This window comes from Typopeltis vanoorti, chromosome 4 (genome assembly GCF_054136105.1).
Source record: "Typopeltis vanoorti isolate ZY-2024b chromosome 4, IOZ_Tvanoo_1.0, whole genome shotgun sequence".
Lineage (NCBI taxonomy): Eukaryota > Metazoa > Arthropoda > Arachnida > Uropygi > Thelyphonidae > Typopeltis > Typopeltis vanoorti.
In genome coordinates this window covers 127794465-127808852 of record NC_143552.1, presented here as the reverse complement: position 1 = coordinate 127808852, position 14388 = coordinate 127794465, and the positions used below count along the sequence as shown (strand labels likewise).

General features: G+C 36.4%; 1 protein-coding gene across 4 annotated transcripts in view; it reads left to right on the top strand.

The window, feature by feature from the left end:
• The window catches only part of LOC150107666 (ATP-dependent DNA/RNA helicase DHX36-like), a 589788-nt gene that overhangs the window by 298030 nt on the left and 277370 nt on the right, over positions 1-14388 (top strand). For all 4 annotated transcript variants that reach the window (XM_090391452.1, XM_090391454.1, XM_090391451.1 and 1 more), the window contains one exon: positions 13526-13613. In XM_090391452.1, the coding sequence (XP_090247578.1) occupies positions 13526-13613 (88 nt within the window). The remainder of the gene's footprint in view (positions 1-13525; positions 13614-14388) is intronic.

Genomic DNA, 14388 nt, shown 5'->3' with positions numbered 1-14388 from the left:
AGGGAGCGCATTCCACTCATTCACTACTCTAAAAGTAAAGAACCCAGCTCTAACACCTTTACTAACCACACTTTTGCCCAGTTTCCATGGATGTCCCCTTTTGTGCATAACATGGCCAACGTAATAGACATGAAAAAATTCTAGTATTTTCTTCAGCATGTTTTGAAGTATTGATGTGTTTTTCATGGTTTAAACTCTATAACATTATTTGAAACATTGAGTAATTATAAAGTCAATTTGATGAAAATAGATTGTGAGATGTCCAAGCAAAAGTATAGTTTCATGGTCACGTTGAAACAAGAATTCTCTTCCTAACTGAAAGTAATAATGCTAATGGTAAAGTTTTATGCACTGCATGTACCACTGGATCTTCTGTTGAACATGGTGGTTATTTTAAGTATTACACAGCACGCTGCCAAAAAGAAGCGTAAAGAAGCAGTTGCCACAAAAAGTGCAAGCCATTAACTAACATCTTTCATGACAAAACGAGATGGTAGTTTTATCATGAAAGAGTGTAAATGTTTTGTAATGGAAAAGCCTTACTGCACAAGAAGGATTGCTAGTTTTCCATAGTATCATGCATAATCATTTGTTTAGATCAGTGGATTGCACACCTTCCATCATAAGAAATTTATTCTCAAAAAAATATTCACATGTGCAAGAATGAAATGTGAAAGTATAGTTTGGAATGTACTGGCTCCGTTTGCCTTTTTAGAGTGATAAGTGGCTTATGTGAGGCAAAATATCTATCTGTTATGGTATATTCATCCAATCACTCAAGCCTAAAGTTGTTCCCAGTTGTGGTGAGGTATTTTATATCTATGAAAGGAATAAGAGTAAAATTGTTGGAATTCCAAAATCTCATAGGAGAAGTATCTGAGAGATATTAGTGGATCACATTCTGTCCAATATTGGAGAAATATAAATTAACTGACAAGATAATATCATTTTGTGGTGATGCAACACCATCTTTGGTGGCATTGTGAGAAAAGGCAACAACAGTATCTTTCACGAGTTAAGAAAGAACATGAAAATGAACATCTTGGGAATAGGCTGTGCTGCACTTATCATGAATAACACTTTGCAAACCGGTGTGAATATGTAGCCAGTTGATATGGAATCAATTATTATTATTATATGACACCTCCAGGGAGTCCAAAGACTCATCAAAGGAGAGTGTGGCAACAGCATAGAACGATTGAACCCCTTCCAACTACTAACCTTGCTCAAATTTGCTTAACTTTTTGCGTGAACCATTAGTAGCAGAGGCTCTACCAATCGACCAACCTTTGCTGGCAAAAAAAGTACTTCCCATGCTGGGAATCGAACCCAGGCCTCCTGGGTGAAAGCCAGGTATCCTAACTAGACCACATGGGAGACAGTTTCATGTTTTCATTATTAGAGTTGCGCAGAAATCCTTTTGCAATTTAGTTGAAGTGGAATACAAGCAAATTTTAGTAAGTGTGAAGACAAGATAGCTTTTCATGCAATCTACTGTGGAAAGAACGATCAAAATGTTTAATGATCTCAAGTCATATTTTTTATCACAAGATAAAAGCTACAAACACTTGAGAGATTTTTTTAATAATCACATTCCCTTTTCTAGTTCAAGTTCATTCACAGCCAACTTAAAAATGTGGTTTTGAAGTTGTAAAGTTTACCATCATTTCAGATTCAAAAAATTATGTGCTTATGAGTGTCGAATTTTTTTTATGTGAATCTGACCCATGAAAAAACTGTTAGCCTAGAACGGGGTGGCCACAATGTGGCTTGCGAGCCGCATGCTGCTCGTGTCCACACATCACGCAGCTCTTCACGATCTACCATTTAATGAAGGAAACATTAAATGAAGTTTACGATCTACCATTAAATGAAGGAAACACATTAAATGAAGTTCACGATCTACCATTAAATGAAGGAAACACATTAAATGAAGTTTACTTTGAACAATTAGAATAATTTTAAAGTTCAAACACAGTAATTTTAGTTACTTATTTACTAGTAGAGGCCTTCTTTGTATCCATTTTCATAGTAAGTACCTTAAAATTATGTGTGTAATTAGTCAAAGCAGTTCTTACAAGCTCATTGCAACCTCACAATGCCACACTCACTTACTCCCATACCATGTCGTGGCTCTTCTCATTCTTGCCAGAATTATTTTGGCTCCAAAAGGACGCATAGTTGGCTACCCCTGGCCTAGAATATATTAGTATTAGTACCATAGATAGGCTAAGTATTATTTAGGAATCCTGCTGTAGAGATCAGATGTGCAAATGTTTTCAATCCACTTCAGGTCTCTCGTACTCAGAGTGCTTTTTCTCACAGTATCTTTGGGATTTGAATTGGGATCTTTGTTAGTAGCTTAATTTTTTTCTCCTTAATAAAAAAATTATCAATGTTGATTTGAGCTAGTCCGTGTTCTTCATACTTGATATATCCTTCCATTAAGTATAGTTTCTGGGAAAATTCCCATGTTACTCCTCTTAAACACTATTAATATAATTATAGCTATTATAGCCTGTTTTTGTTTAGGAGTGTCCCTTATTTTAATACATTGGCTAACATTACTCAAAAAAGGGGTGTATATATATATATATATATTTTAGGGCATTATGGGTGAGTATAGAAGGCAATATGGCAGAATAAAAGAGGTGGAAAAAATTTTGTACATACCTTGTTTTTGGTTCTATGATGCCTTCCAATTCCAAGATCTTGCTGAAGGTTGTTTATAAACGGGGGGACATGGGGGGGTGTTTTGATGCGGGGAAATAAGATTGGAAACCTGGGTTACTATTAATAATATATATATATATATTATTTTGTTTAGGGCCGCATTTTTTGTGGGGGGAGGGGGAAAACGAAGGGGAAGAATATCCTTATGTGGAAACTGGGACAGGGGTTAACAGGGGTGCGGACCGTTTCGATCGGAACCTTGTGAGAATGAGTGTAGGGCTATGTCAAGGCTGCAAGTTGCATCTGCAAAATTAGGGCATTTGTGGTCGCTACATGGCCGGAGGCATGGCTTAATTTGTAAGTTCTGGATCGTCCAACATTCGGAAATTAGGTAGGGGTGGTGGACGTTGATAGAATTTTCATCGCATTTTATGGCAATAGTTTCGGATATTCTTAGCATTGTTTCGTTGTCTTGTTTGTCTATGATTATGGCCTTGTCGATTTGGGGGGTATGTTTTAGTTCAAGGGCATGAGCTGCAATTTCTGTCTTCCCTGTATTCTGTGTTTTGTTTTTCTTTTTGATGTTGTGATGTTTTTTTGTGTTCAGATATTCCGGAATGGGAATATTGCAATCCCTGAAGTGCTCTTGTAATCTAGTCCACAAGGACCTAATTGTAGAGCCAGTGTCGGTGATGTCACAGTCTTTTTGACAAGGAAATTTGTAGACTACGTTGTGGTGTTCGAATATTTCTTTGTGAGTGAGAGATTTAGTAGGTTTTAGGAGAGTTGCTAATTTTTGGTTCGTGGTGAATACTAGCTTATAGTCCGTGTTTTTGAAAATGTATTTGTAGGCTTTGTATGTGTTTTGGATGTACGGCAATTTGATGACCATATGTGTCGGGAAGTCTGTTTTGGTTGTATTATTGTTAAGACGGGATTTTGCCTTATTGTTCGCGTAATTTATTAGATGTGTGGGGTAGTTGCGATTTTTAAAAACCTGTGTTAAATACTTTAGTTCCGTGTTAAGATAATTGCTGTTGGTTGAGAATTTGTAAGCATTGATAAATTGTGATAGGATGATTGATTTTTTAACGGAATATGGGTGGTATGAATTGAAATGGAGGTAGTTTCCGATATGTGTGGGTTTGTGGAATATCTTTGTAGCTATCCTGTTATGGCTTCTGATTAAAGTCAGGTTTAAGAAATTGATGGATTTGTTCTGTTTCCATGGTGAATTGTAGTCTGTTGCTATAATCGTTGAGGGATGTTTGTAAGGCAGAGATGTGTGAGGGTTTGCCAATGCATAGAATATCGTCTACGTATCTGCCATAAAAGGTGATGCCGGGGGGGGGGGGGGGAGGAGAAGAGGGACAGGTAGAGTAGAAGTGATTCAATGTGTGCCAGGAATAATTCTGCTAGATGTCCACTGATGTTTTGGCCCATTGGGAGACCGAAAATTTGAACATATAAGGAGTTGATGAATTTAAAGAAGTTGGCGGATATTGTGAGTTTGATCAAGCTAATGATGTCATTTGGTGTTAATTTTGTGTGTGTGTGTGTGTGTGTGTGTGTGTGTGTGTGTGTGTGTGTGTGTGTGTGTGTGTGTGGTCCTCAGTGAGAAGTGTGTGTACGATGTCTAATGTTCTGGGGACATCCACGTTGGTGTATAATGAAGTTGCATCTAGTGAGGTGAGTGAGGACACCTTAGGACACTTATGGTGTGAAGTAGACGTGGGCAGGACAGGAAATTTAGTTGGGTGTTGCTACAAGCCAGGGAGCATAAAGAATGAAGATCAGGAGATGTTTAGGCAGTTGAGCTTGGCAAGTGCAAGAAGAATGATTGTTATGGGAGATTTTAACTACAGCAGTATAAATTGGGAAAAGGAAACTGCATGTAGTAGTAAGAGAATGGAATGAGGGACAAATGTCTTAGACAACATGTAGTCGATAGGAACTCAAGGTTCAAGAGTTTTGGATTTGGTCATGGCATCAGAAGATCTGATTATAACTGAGATGTCATCTCTGTCCTCAGTTGGAGAACAGTGACCATGTGGTTTTTACTTAGAAGATGAGTAAACATGCAGCATATCAAAGAGAAAGGAATGCATGTGGGAATTATAAGGCAGGTGGTTATAATAAATAGTCCTGGATATCAACTTGGGTGGTTCCATGGAGGAAGGAATTGGAAGGGTAAGATATTATCAGTGCTTGGGATCTTGTGCAAGAATATTTATTAGCAGCAATAGCAAATTGTGTACCATGAGTGAAGAAGAGAACACAATTTTATGTAAAGTGGATGGCAAACAATATCAAATAGGAACTGTAGGTAAAAAAGAGGTTATGAAAGAGATATAAGGAGAATGGTGGAGAGCAGATGCATGATGAATATAAGATTCAGGCAGAAGAGTGACTAGTATGGTAAGGAAGGCAAAACTGGAATATGAGAAGAGATTGGTCCTGAGATGCAAAGAAAATCTTAAGGAATTTTTTCATTATTTGGCCAGTAGGAAAAGAAATGACCATGGAAGAATAACATTGTTGGATAAAAATGGGAATAGAATGACTGATATAAAAGAGTTGTTCAATGAGCACTTTATTGGTATATTTCATCCTGGAGGAGTAGGTTTTAATACTAGAGGGATAGGGCAGATTAGAGATTTAGAAGTGCAAGAAGAGAGTGTGTGTTTCATATACTAAGTACTCTGAATGTTAATAAAGCAGAGGGACTGAATGGAATTTCACCACAGACTTTGAGAGAATGTGCTAAAGAACTGACAACTCCTTTGACCTGGCTTTTCAATGAAAGTCTGGCCACGGAGAAAGGTGCCCAAAGAGTGGAAGGAGGGTAAGATAGTGCCATTGCATTAGGGTGATAGCAGACTGGAAGTGTCAAACTATAGACCAGTTTATATTTCATCAGTAGTTGTTAAAATTTTGGAGAAATTAGTGAGAGATCATTTACAGCATTGGACAGATGAGGGTAATGTTATCTGTGAGAGTCAGCATGATTTGTTAAGGGATGCTCTTCTTTCAGTAATAGGATTGCCTTTTATAATAAAGTGACAAGAGTTGTTGATGAGGGTAAGGCATATTCTGCCATCTTTTTTTTATTATTTTTTTTTTAAATTTTATAATGGCATTTCACAGGGTACCACATAATAAGCTGATATTTAAGGTGCAGCACATGGGTTTAGATGTCAGGTTAGTGAACTGGATTCAGCATTGTCTATCTGATAGGTATCAGAGTTGTGTGTGGAGGAACATTATGAAGGAGGCAGAAAGTTACAAATGTGGTCCCACAGGGCTCAGTACTGGGACCTGCATTGCTTAACCTTTATATAAAATGACATTGTCAGTGGATTGCCTGGAGATATTCAGTTGTGTTTGCAGATGATGTGAAGGGCTACCAGATGTGGTAGCCCACATCTCTTGTAGGTACCCCACAATTCTCTTGTAGGGCTACCAGATGTGGTAGCCCTACAAGAGAATTTGAATAAACTGGACAAATGGACAAATGAATGGGGGTTTAATGCAGCTAAATGTAAAGTCTTCAAGTTTGCAATACATTGATGGGAGACTGCATACTCTGTTGAAGGAACTGTACTGGAGGAAGTGAGGATTGCAAGGGATCTTGGGGGGGGGGATGATTGATGGGAACATATTGCAAAGATGGTGAATGTAACCCAAAGGATTGATACAATACTGAGAAGGATGCTGACCTGCAGAGATAAGAGTTGCATTCCATTGTGTAATGCACTGATCAGACCACACCTGGACTATTTGCTCAAATTTAGTCCTCAGGATATGAAGGGGATAAATTAAATGTGGAAAGAGTGCAGAGGCAAATAACAAAGATGGTATCAGGACTATGTAATGTTAGTTATGAAGATAAGCTGAGGGAATGTGGAATGCAGAGTTTGATAGATAGAAAGAGAGATGATATGATTGAGATTTTTAAACTGTTAAGAAGTAGTTATAAGGTTGACACTGGGGCTTTCTTTTGTTTGGTGGAACTGGGGAAAGGAGCAAGCAGCCTTCCCCTGGAAGTTATGAAAGGAAGTTGTGAGCAAGAGAGTAAGGAATGATTTTTTTACATGGAGGATAGTTGAACCTTGAAATGCATTGCCTAATAGAGTGGTGAGACCACAAATGGTCAGTGAGTTCAAGGAGCGGTATGATAGACTTTGTGTTTTCTAGGGTGGGTCTCCCACAGTGAGTCTTGTGACTCCATGGAGGCCTGAATCATAATAATAATAATTAGAAGTAGAAAAGAACAGAAAATTACCATTCTAGACATCCTTGTCAAGAAAAACATCACTGTAGGATTATCATAGAAGTTTCTATGAAAGAATCCCACATAGCATCACCTCAACATAAATTAAGTATAATCAAAACCTCAAAAAGTAGAACTTGAAAACATACTAAAAAATGATAAAATTAAACAAAAACATGAACTTGAAATGCGGTTTAATCATTTCCTCCAAAATTGCTACTCAAAAAAAGTACTTAAGAAAGTTTTATTTCTAATGAACCATCAAGTGATAACTCAGAAATTAATGACAAAGACACAGTATCTGTAATATAGGATGGCAATGCATCAAGAAAAATAGCCCAAATATTAGACAGTCAACATCAGAACAGCCTTCAAACCAGTACCTTACAAAGCTTTCTATATTCCCCTAAAGACCACGTTTCATTTCATAAATATCCAGGAGTACACAAGATTTCATGTCCTTGTAGAAAGATGTACATAGGTCACTCTGGGAGAAGCTTTGAAATTTGCAACAAAGAACATATGTGAAAGATTCCGGTAATTGGACCACATCTTTATTACGATAAATAACAATAAAAAACAAACCCGACAGGTTTCGTAGTCATATGACTTACATCTTTAGGGGGTCAAAGGTAACTAAAAGTTTAAACACACGAAATGAGAAATTACTCAAAATAGTTCATTTTATGCAGTTGTCTAATCTAACTGTTCATTAAATTGAATATCTGAATGTAGATTCAGTGCAATGCTAAGTTTGAACAATGCTAGATACTGTCACGTTGTGTTGTTCACTTTCACATTGCCCGAGGTCTGACTTGGGTATATTTTTTATCAATGCTGACCAAACTTGGTGTAGAATTAGGCCCTGATTCTTGTTGCATTGCGTTGGAATTCTAAGCATGTTTGCAGGCTTCTTTAAATTTCCTTATGAAACAATTTTTTGGGGATGCTTAAGAGTCAAAGCTATATAACTGAGAGGAGACCTCCACATAGCCTTTAAAGAAATGCGGAGAACCGACCAGGGCTTCTGACCTAATGTCCAATCCTCACCTTCTTGTAGTGCACCCTGTTGGGTATCTACCTGGATACTGAACGAACGAGGATGGGCTGGCAATTTGGGATTTAGCCGACCAAATTGTATTCTTATTGGCTTAAACCAAAATACAAAATGATGGTACATGACAAAATTTCATGCCAGCTAGGGCTTCGCCGGTTAAACAAGGCCCCCGTTGTTTTCGCCAGGGAACCAGGGTGAACAGCGAAAAGTCAGCTACTGGAACAAATCTGAAAACACACCCCAACTCAACATCACCCGAGTTAAAGATCGGTACTATCAACATAAGAAGCCTGAATGGCAAAGAAATGGAACTAGCTGAGGAATTAGATAAGTACCAGATCGACATAATAGGGATAACTGAAGAAGCAAAAAAGACAAAAACTGGGAGATCTTTCTGAGCAATAAATACAAAATGTTATATTCAGGCAATGACAATCAAGGAAAAGAAGGAGTAGCCATAGTATTCAACACTAAATACGAGGCTAATATTTTTGAATGGCAGGCAGTCTCAAGTAGAGTATGTGGGCAAATATGAGAATGGGGAACTGTACAATGAAACTTATTTGTGCCTATGGTCCCACAGAAGTTCTACAAAGGTAGAAGTGGAGGAATTTTTTGATGCTTTAGAAAAAGCAACTGGCACAATGAAAAAGGAAAAGTTGGTCCTTGTTGGGGATCTAAATAGCAGAGAAGGAAATGATTGTCAGACATACAAAAATATTTTGGGAAAATTTGGAGAAAAGAGCAAAGTTAATAATAATGGCAAATACCTGTTGGATTTCGTCTCAGGAGATGGACTGGTTATTACTAACACCATGTTCCAACATAAAAATGTGCACAAATTCACATGGAGAGAAGAGGCAAGGAATAAGAAAAGTCTCATTGACTATGTTATATCTCATTGACTGATGTTTTCTCCCTGGTGCAGGACACCAGAGTGTACAGAGGATTTGAAATTAAAAGTGATCACTATTTAGTATAGAGCAGGATAAAATTGAATTTCATATTGAAAAGAATAACATGTAAGAAAGTTTTAAAGCGAATAAAAGTTGAGTAGCTCTCAGATGTGAACTGTGGACTAAAATACACAAGCATTATTCAAGAAAAAATGAAAGAGTTTGAGAACAGCAACCAAACCTTGGAGATTCAGTGGCAAGCCTTGAAGAAAACACTGCTTGATTCATCCAGAGAGGCATGTGGTTGAGGTTGTCTAAGAATAGAAAAATCAGAACTCCATGGTGGACACAAGAAGTAAAAGAGCCAGTGAAGGAAAAGAAGAAAGCATATCAAAAGTTCCTGGCAAATAAGTCAGCTTGTTCTCTTAGAGAATACAGAGACAAATGTAAGAAAGCTAAACACTGTGTAAAACTAGCTAAACAAAAATCATGGGAGGACTTTGGCAAGAATATAGAAAATGAATATCAAAAATGTGGTAAGATATTCTGGAGGTTGTTGAAGAAGCTTAGAAATGGAGGAAAGTGTACTGTAAAAGGAGTTAGAGATGATAAAGGTGACATGAAAACAGGAGAAAAAGATATCCTTGAAGTATGGAGTAATTACTTCGAAAAATTGCTAAAAAGTGATAACACAGTGTTAAAAAACACTCAACAGGCATACAGTGAGGAATACATATCCATACTTGAAGTAGAAAAAGCCATCAAAGGCTTGAAATGTGGAAATGCAGAAGGAGTAGATGATATTCGACCAGAAATGCTGAAGTGTGGTGGTATAAAAGTCTTACGGTGGCTGCACTGCATAGTTCAGAAAGCCTGGACAGAGGGATGAATTCCCGATGATTGGAGTGGAGCTGTCATAGCACCCATATATAAAAAGAGAAATAAAACTGAATGTGAGAATTACAGAGGTATTTCCTTACTGAGTGTTCCTGGCAAGATTTATGCAAATATACTTGAGAAATGGTTGAGAAGAATTGTGGAAGAAAAGCTTGGTGAAGAACAAGCTGGATTCAGGCCAAATAGAGGCTGTCAGGATCAGATCTTCCCTTTACGACAAATTGTTGAGAAAGCATGGGAATATAACAAGCATCTATATTTAAGTTTTGTCGATCTGGAAAATGCATATGACAAGGTACCAAGAGAGAAGCTATTCAATAAACTACAGTTATATGGTGTTAATGGGACATTATATCATGCAATACTTAGTCTTTATTTGAGTTGTAAGTAAGTGGTTTGAATTGAAAGAAGTACAGGAAGATGGTTTAATATTAAACCTGGTGTGAGACAAGGATGTACATTATTCCCTCTGTTATTATCTATATAGATCACATTATGAAGGAAAATGATATTAAATATTATATCAAAATTGGAGATGTTAATATCAACTCTTTGCTTTATGCTGACGATGTTATATTTCTAAATAAATCCGCTACAAGTCTGCAAGATTCCCTGACTAAATTGAATAACTGTTGTAATAGATATGGTATGAAGATCAGCAATAAAAAGACAATGAAAATAAGCAGAATCGTTGAAAATGTTAACTGCGTTGTGAATGAAGAATCTGTGGAACAAGTAAAAAAATTTAACTACTTAGGCACGATTTTTAGTGAAGATGGTAAATTAAATATGGAAATAGACAACAGAATCAACAAAGTTGGTATGGTAGGAAGTCAATTGAAGAAATTCATATGGAATAAGAGAGAAATTAGTTGGAACACTAAATTAGCTGTATACAAGACAGTGTTCAAAACCAATTTTAACTTATGGATCTGAGAGCTGGGTCAGAAGTAAAACACTTGACCAAAGACTAGAGACTGCAGATATGAGGGTCCTGAGAAATATTAGAGGCTTGAACAGATGGCATCAATGGTAATATTATATTAAAAATGAGGATATTAGGAAAGAACTTGATATTGTCAGCATCCAGCAATGCATTAGCAGAGCTAATCTAAGGTGGTATGGTCACTTAAACAGAATGGGCGAGGAAAGATTAGCAAAACAAATGTTCTCTGCCAGGTTGGCTGGAAAACGACCCAGAGGAATACCAAGATATAGGTGGATTGATACTGTACAAAGTTCCTTAGAGGATAGAAATATAAGATTTGATAATGTTGGTGTCTTAACAACAGACAAATTTGGAGAAAATTGTAGATACAAAGTTAGTAATAATGTAAATTTTTCATGTAGTACTATCATATCCTGTACACCCCTTGAGGTACATGGCAGAAATTTGATGATGATGATGATGATGAACAATTTTTTTCAATGTAAGACATGTTTGTTTTTTGCCAGAGTACATTATGGCCAGTGGAAGTTGTATGGTATGCTAAGCCTGATTTTTAGAATGTTGCAAACAAAATAACCAAATTACTAAACAAACATAACATCAAAGTGGCTTTTCTACCTTTGGAAAAATTTCAAGATCTCTACATCCTCCAAAACCTCCACATCATCCTTTAAAAAAACCAGGTGTATATTATATTCATTGTTCCTATTGCATCTGCTATGTAGGCCAGACGGAATGATCAGGGGAAATTCGCATGAACGAACACCAAAAAGACATGCAAAAAAGAAGAGAACAGAAATCAGGCTTAGCATACCATACAACTTCCACCGGCCATAATGTACTCTGGCAAAAAACAAACATGTCATCATCATCATCATCAAATTCCTGCCATGTACCCTCAAGGGGTGTATAGGATATGACAGTACTACGTGCAAAAATTACATCATTACTAACTTCCTATCTACAATTTTCGTCCAAATCAGTCTGTTACTTGTTAAGACACCAACATTATCAAATCTTATATTTCTGTCCTCTAAGGAACTTTGTACAGTATCAATCCACGTATATCTTGGTATTCCTCTGGGTCGTTTTCCAGCCAACCTGGCAGAGAACATTTGTTTTGCTAATCTTTCCTCTCCCATTCTATTTAAGTGACCATACCACCTGCGATTAGCTCTGCTGACGCATTCCTGGATGCTGACAATGTCAAGTTCTTTCCTAATATCCTCATTTTTAATATGATATTGCCATTGATGCCATCTGTTCACGCCTCTAATCTTTCTCAGGACTCTCATATCTGCGGTCTCTAGTCTTTGGTGAAGTGTTTTACTTCTGACCCAGCTCTCAGATCCATGTCTTACATTGAAAAGAATTGTTTCATAAGGAAATTTAAAGAAGCTTCAAACATGCTTAGAATTCCAACGCAATGCAACAAAAACCAGGGCCTAATTCTACACCAAGTTTGGTCAGCATTGATATAAAATATACTCAAGTCAGACCTCGGACAATGTGAACGCGAACAACACAACGTGACAGCATCCAGCATTGTTCAAACTTAGCATTGCACTGAATTTACATTCGGATATTCTATTTAATGAACAGTTAGTCAACTGCATAAAATGAACTGTTTTGAATAATATCTCGTTTCGCATGTTTAAACTTTTAGTTACCTTTGACCCCTGAAGATGTAAGTTTTACGACTACGAAACTTGTCGGGTTTATTTTTTATTGTTATTTATCGTAATAAACATGTGGTCCAATTACAGGAATCTTTCTTAAACAACATATGGGCTATGCTGAAAAAAAAAGAGAAGAAAAAAGTAATCTCGTTGCACTCATCCTGAAAGAACATCACACGGTAAGTTGGCAAGCATTCTCCATGCCCTACTTAAAAGAGAATTTCTTCGACAGGTTGTTCAGGGAATCTTCTGAGGTCATTCACTCAAAAGGAACACTAAATAGAAACCAAGGAATGATCATTCCTTGGTTTCTATTGACACTTGGAAGTCATTAATTAATATATGTGTAACATTCAAGATCTCTCCTATGTCACAATCATATACAGAGTTTACAAAATGATGTAAAGGCTGTATGTAACATACTTAATGATACTCATGATTAAACAATCATTCCAGTCTTTTCAATTTATAGATATTAGCAGCTATTGAAAAATTATTTTTTTTGTCAGTTTTTTAACTTATGTTAAGCAATTTCCTGAAGATGCAGTAAAACGCATTAAGGAAATGCATCTAGTATAAATAAAAAAAAACCATATTATTATTATTATTATTATTTGACACCTCCAGGGAGTCCAAAGACTCATCGAGGGAGAATGTGCCAACAGCATCGAACGATTAGTCCCCTTCCAACTACTAACCGTGCTCAAACTTACTTAACTGAGCCATTATTAGCATAGGCTCTACTAATCGACCAACCATATACAAGTTAAAACCTGATATTTATTACTCATGCAAATCTACTCATAGTAAATTGCATGCAAACAATTGTTCATTAGTGGAACAAGAATATCCCTTCTTCAGAATAAGGTGTAATTTAGTGAAATATTGTTTTGTTATATTTTTTTGATCTGAGTTGATATCACAGGGCTAGCTTCATGAAGTTCAAGTTAATCTTGCAAAGCTGAATTAACTTTATTTATATGCTTTAATGTAAAAAATCTCTCTTTTAACTTTAAAACATGTACAACAAAAAAAATGTTCTTAGTTATGTTGAATATGCTGTGGATGTTATACATATATTTTTCTTTCATACATTTTTAGGGTGAAGCAGTATTAATATTTCTTCCTGGATGGGAAGAAATCAGTAGACTTCACAGTATGTTAATTAGTGATTCATTTTTTAATCCATGTAAGTAAGGTGTTATAGTAACAGTTGAAATGTTTTCGAATGAAATGTGTATATTTCACTTAATTGTATAATAATCTGCTTTGCTGTACTTTAGTTATTTTAAATTTCTTTGGCTAACAGACAGCTAGCACAATTATGCAAATTTACACAAATATGAGTATGATAAATTAATATTGAGAGTGTCCTGTTTACGAGGGTGGTCTGAAAAGTTCTTGGCCTTGGCCATAGATGACAACACTAGCGGCAAGATTTTTTTTTTTTTTTTTTTTCCTAAGTTGGTACATCTGTCATAAGCATCCATGGGAAATTGCAAGTCCTTCTGTCAAGTAGTTTGTTTTATACAGCTGTCTGAAGCAAGAGTGTTGTCTGTATCCCTTGAAATGGATAAAATTGAGTATTGTGTGGTTATAAAATTCTTTGTAAAATAAAGTTTTAATGCCAAAAGGAATTCATTTGAAGTTCATAAAAGTTTATGGGCACTCTTCTCCTTTGTTTGACAAATAATAAACGGGCTGCCGAGTTTAAAGATCCACATGAAGGATGTCCAAAAAGTGTAACAACACTAGAAATCATTGATCAAGTGCACAATATTGTATTGGATGACCAGCAAGTCAGAGTGCATGAAATTTCTGAGACTATAGGCATTTCAAAAGAATGTAGGATTTATTTTATAATAAATTTAGTTTAATCCTTTATATCCTAGTCTTGACCTAGTATCTCCTTAATAGGAGATACTAGGATAGGAGTGTTGGTAGCTTGCTCCACCTTTGCAACG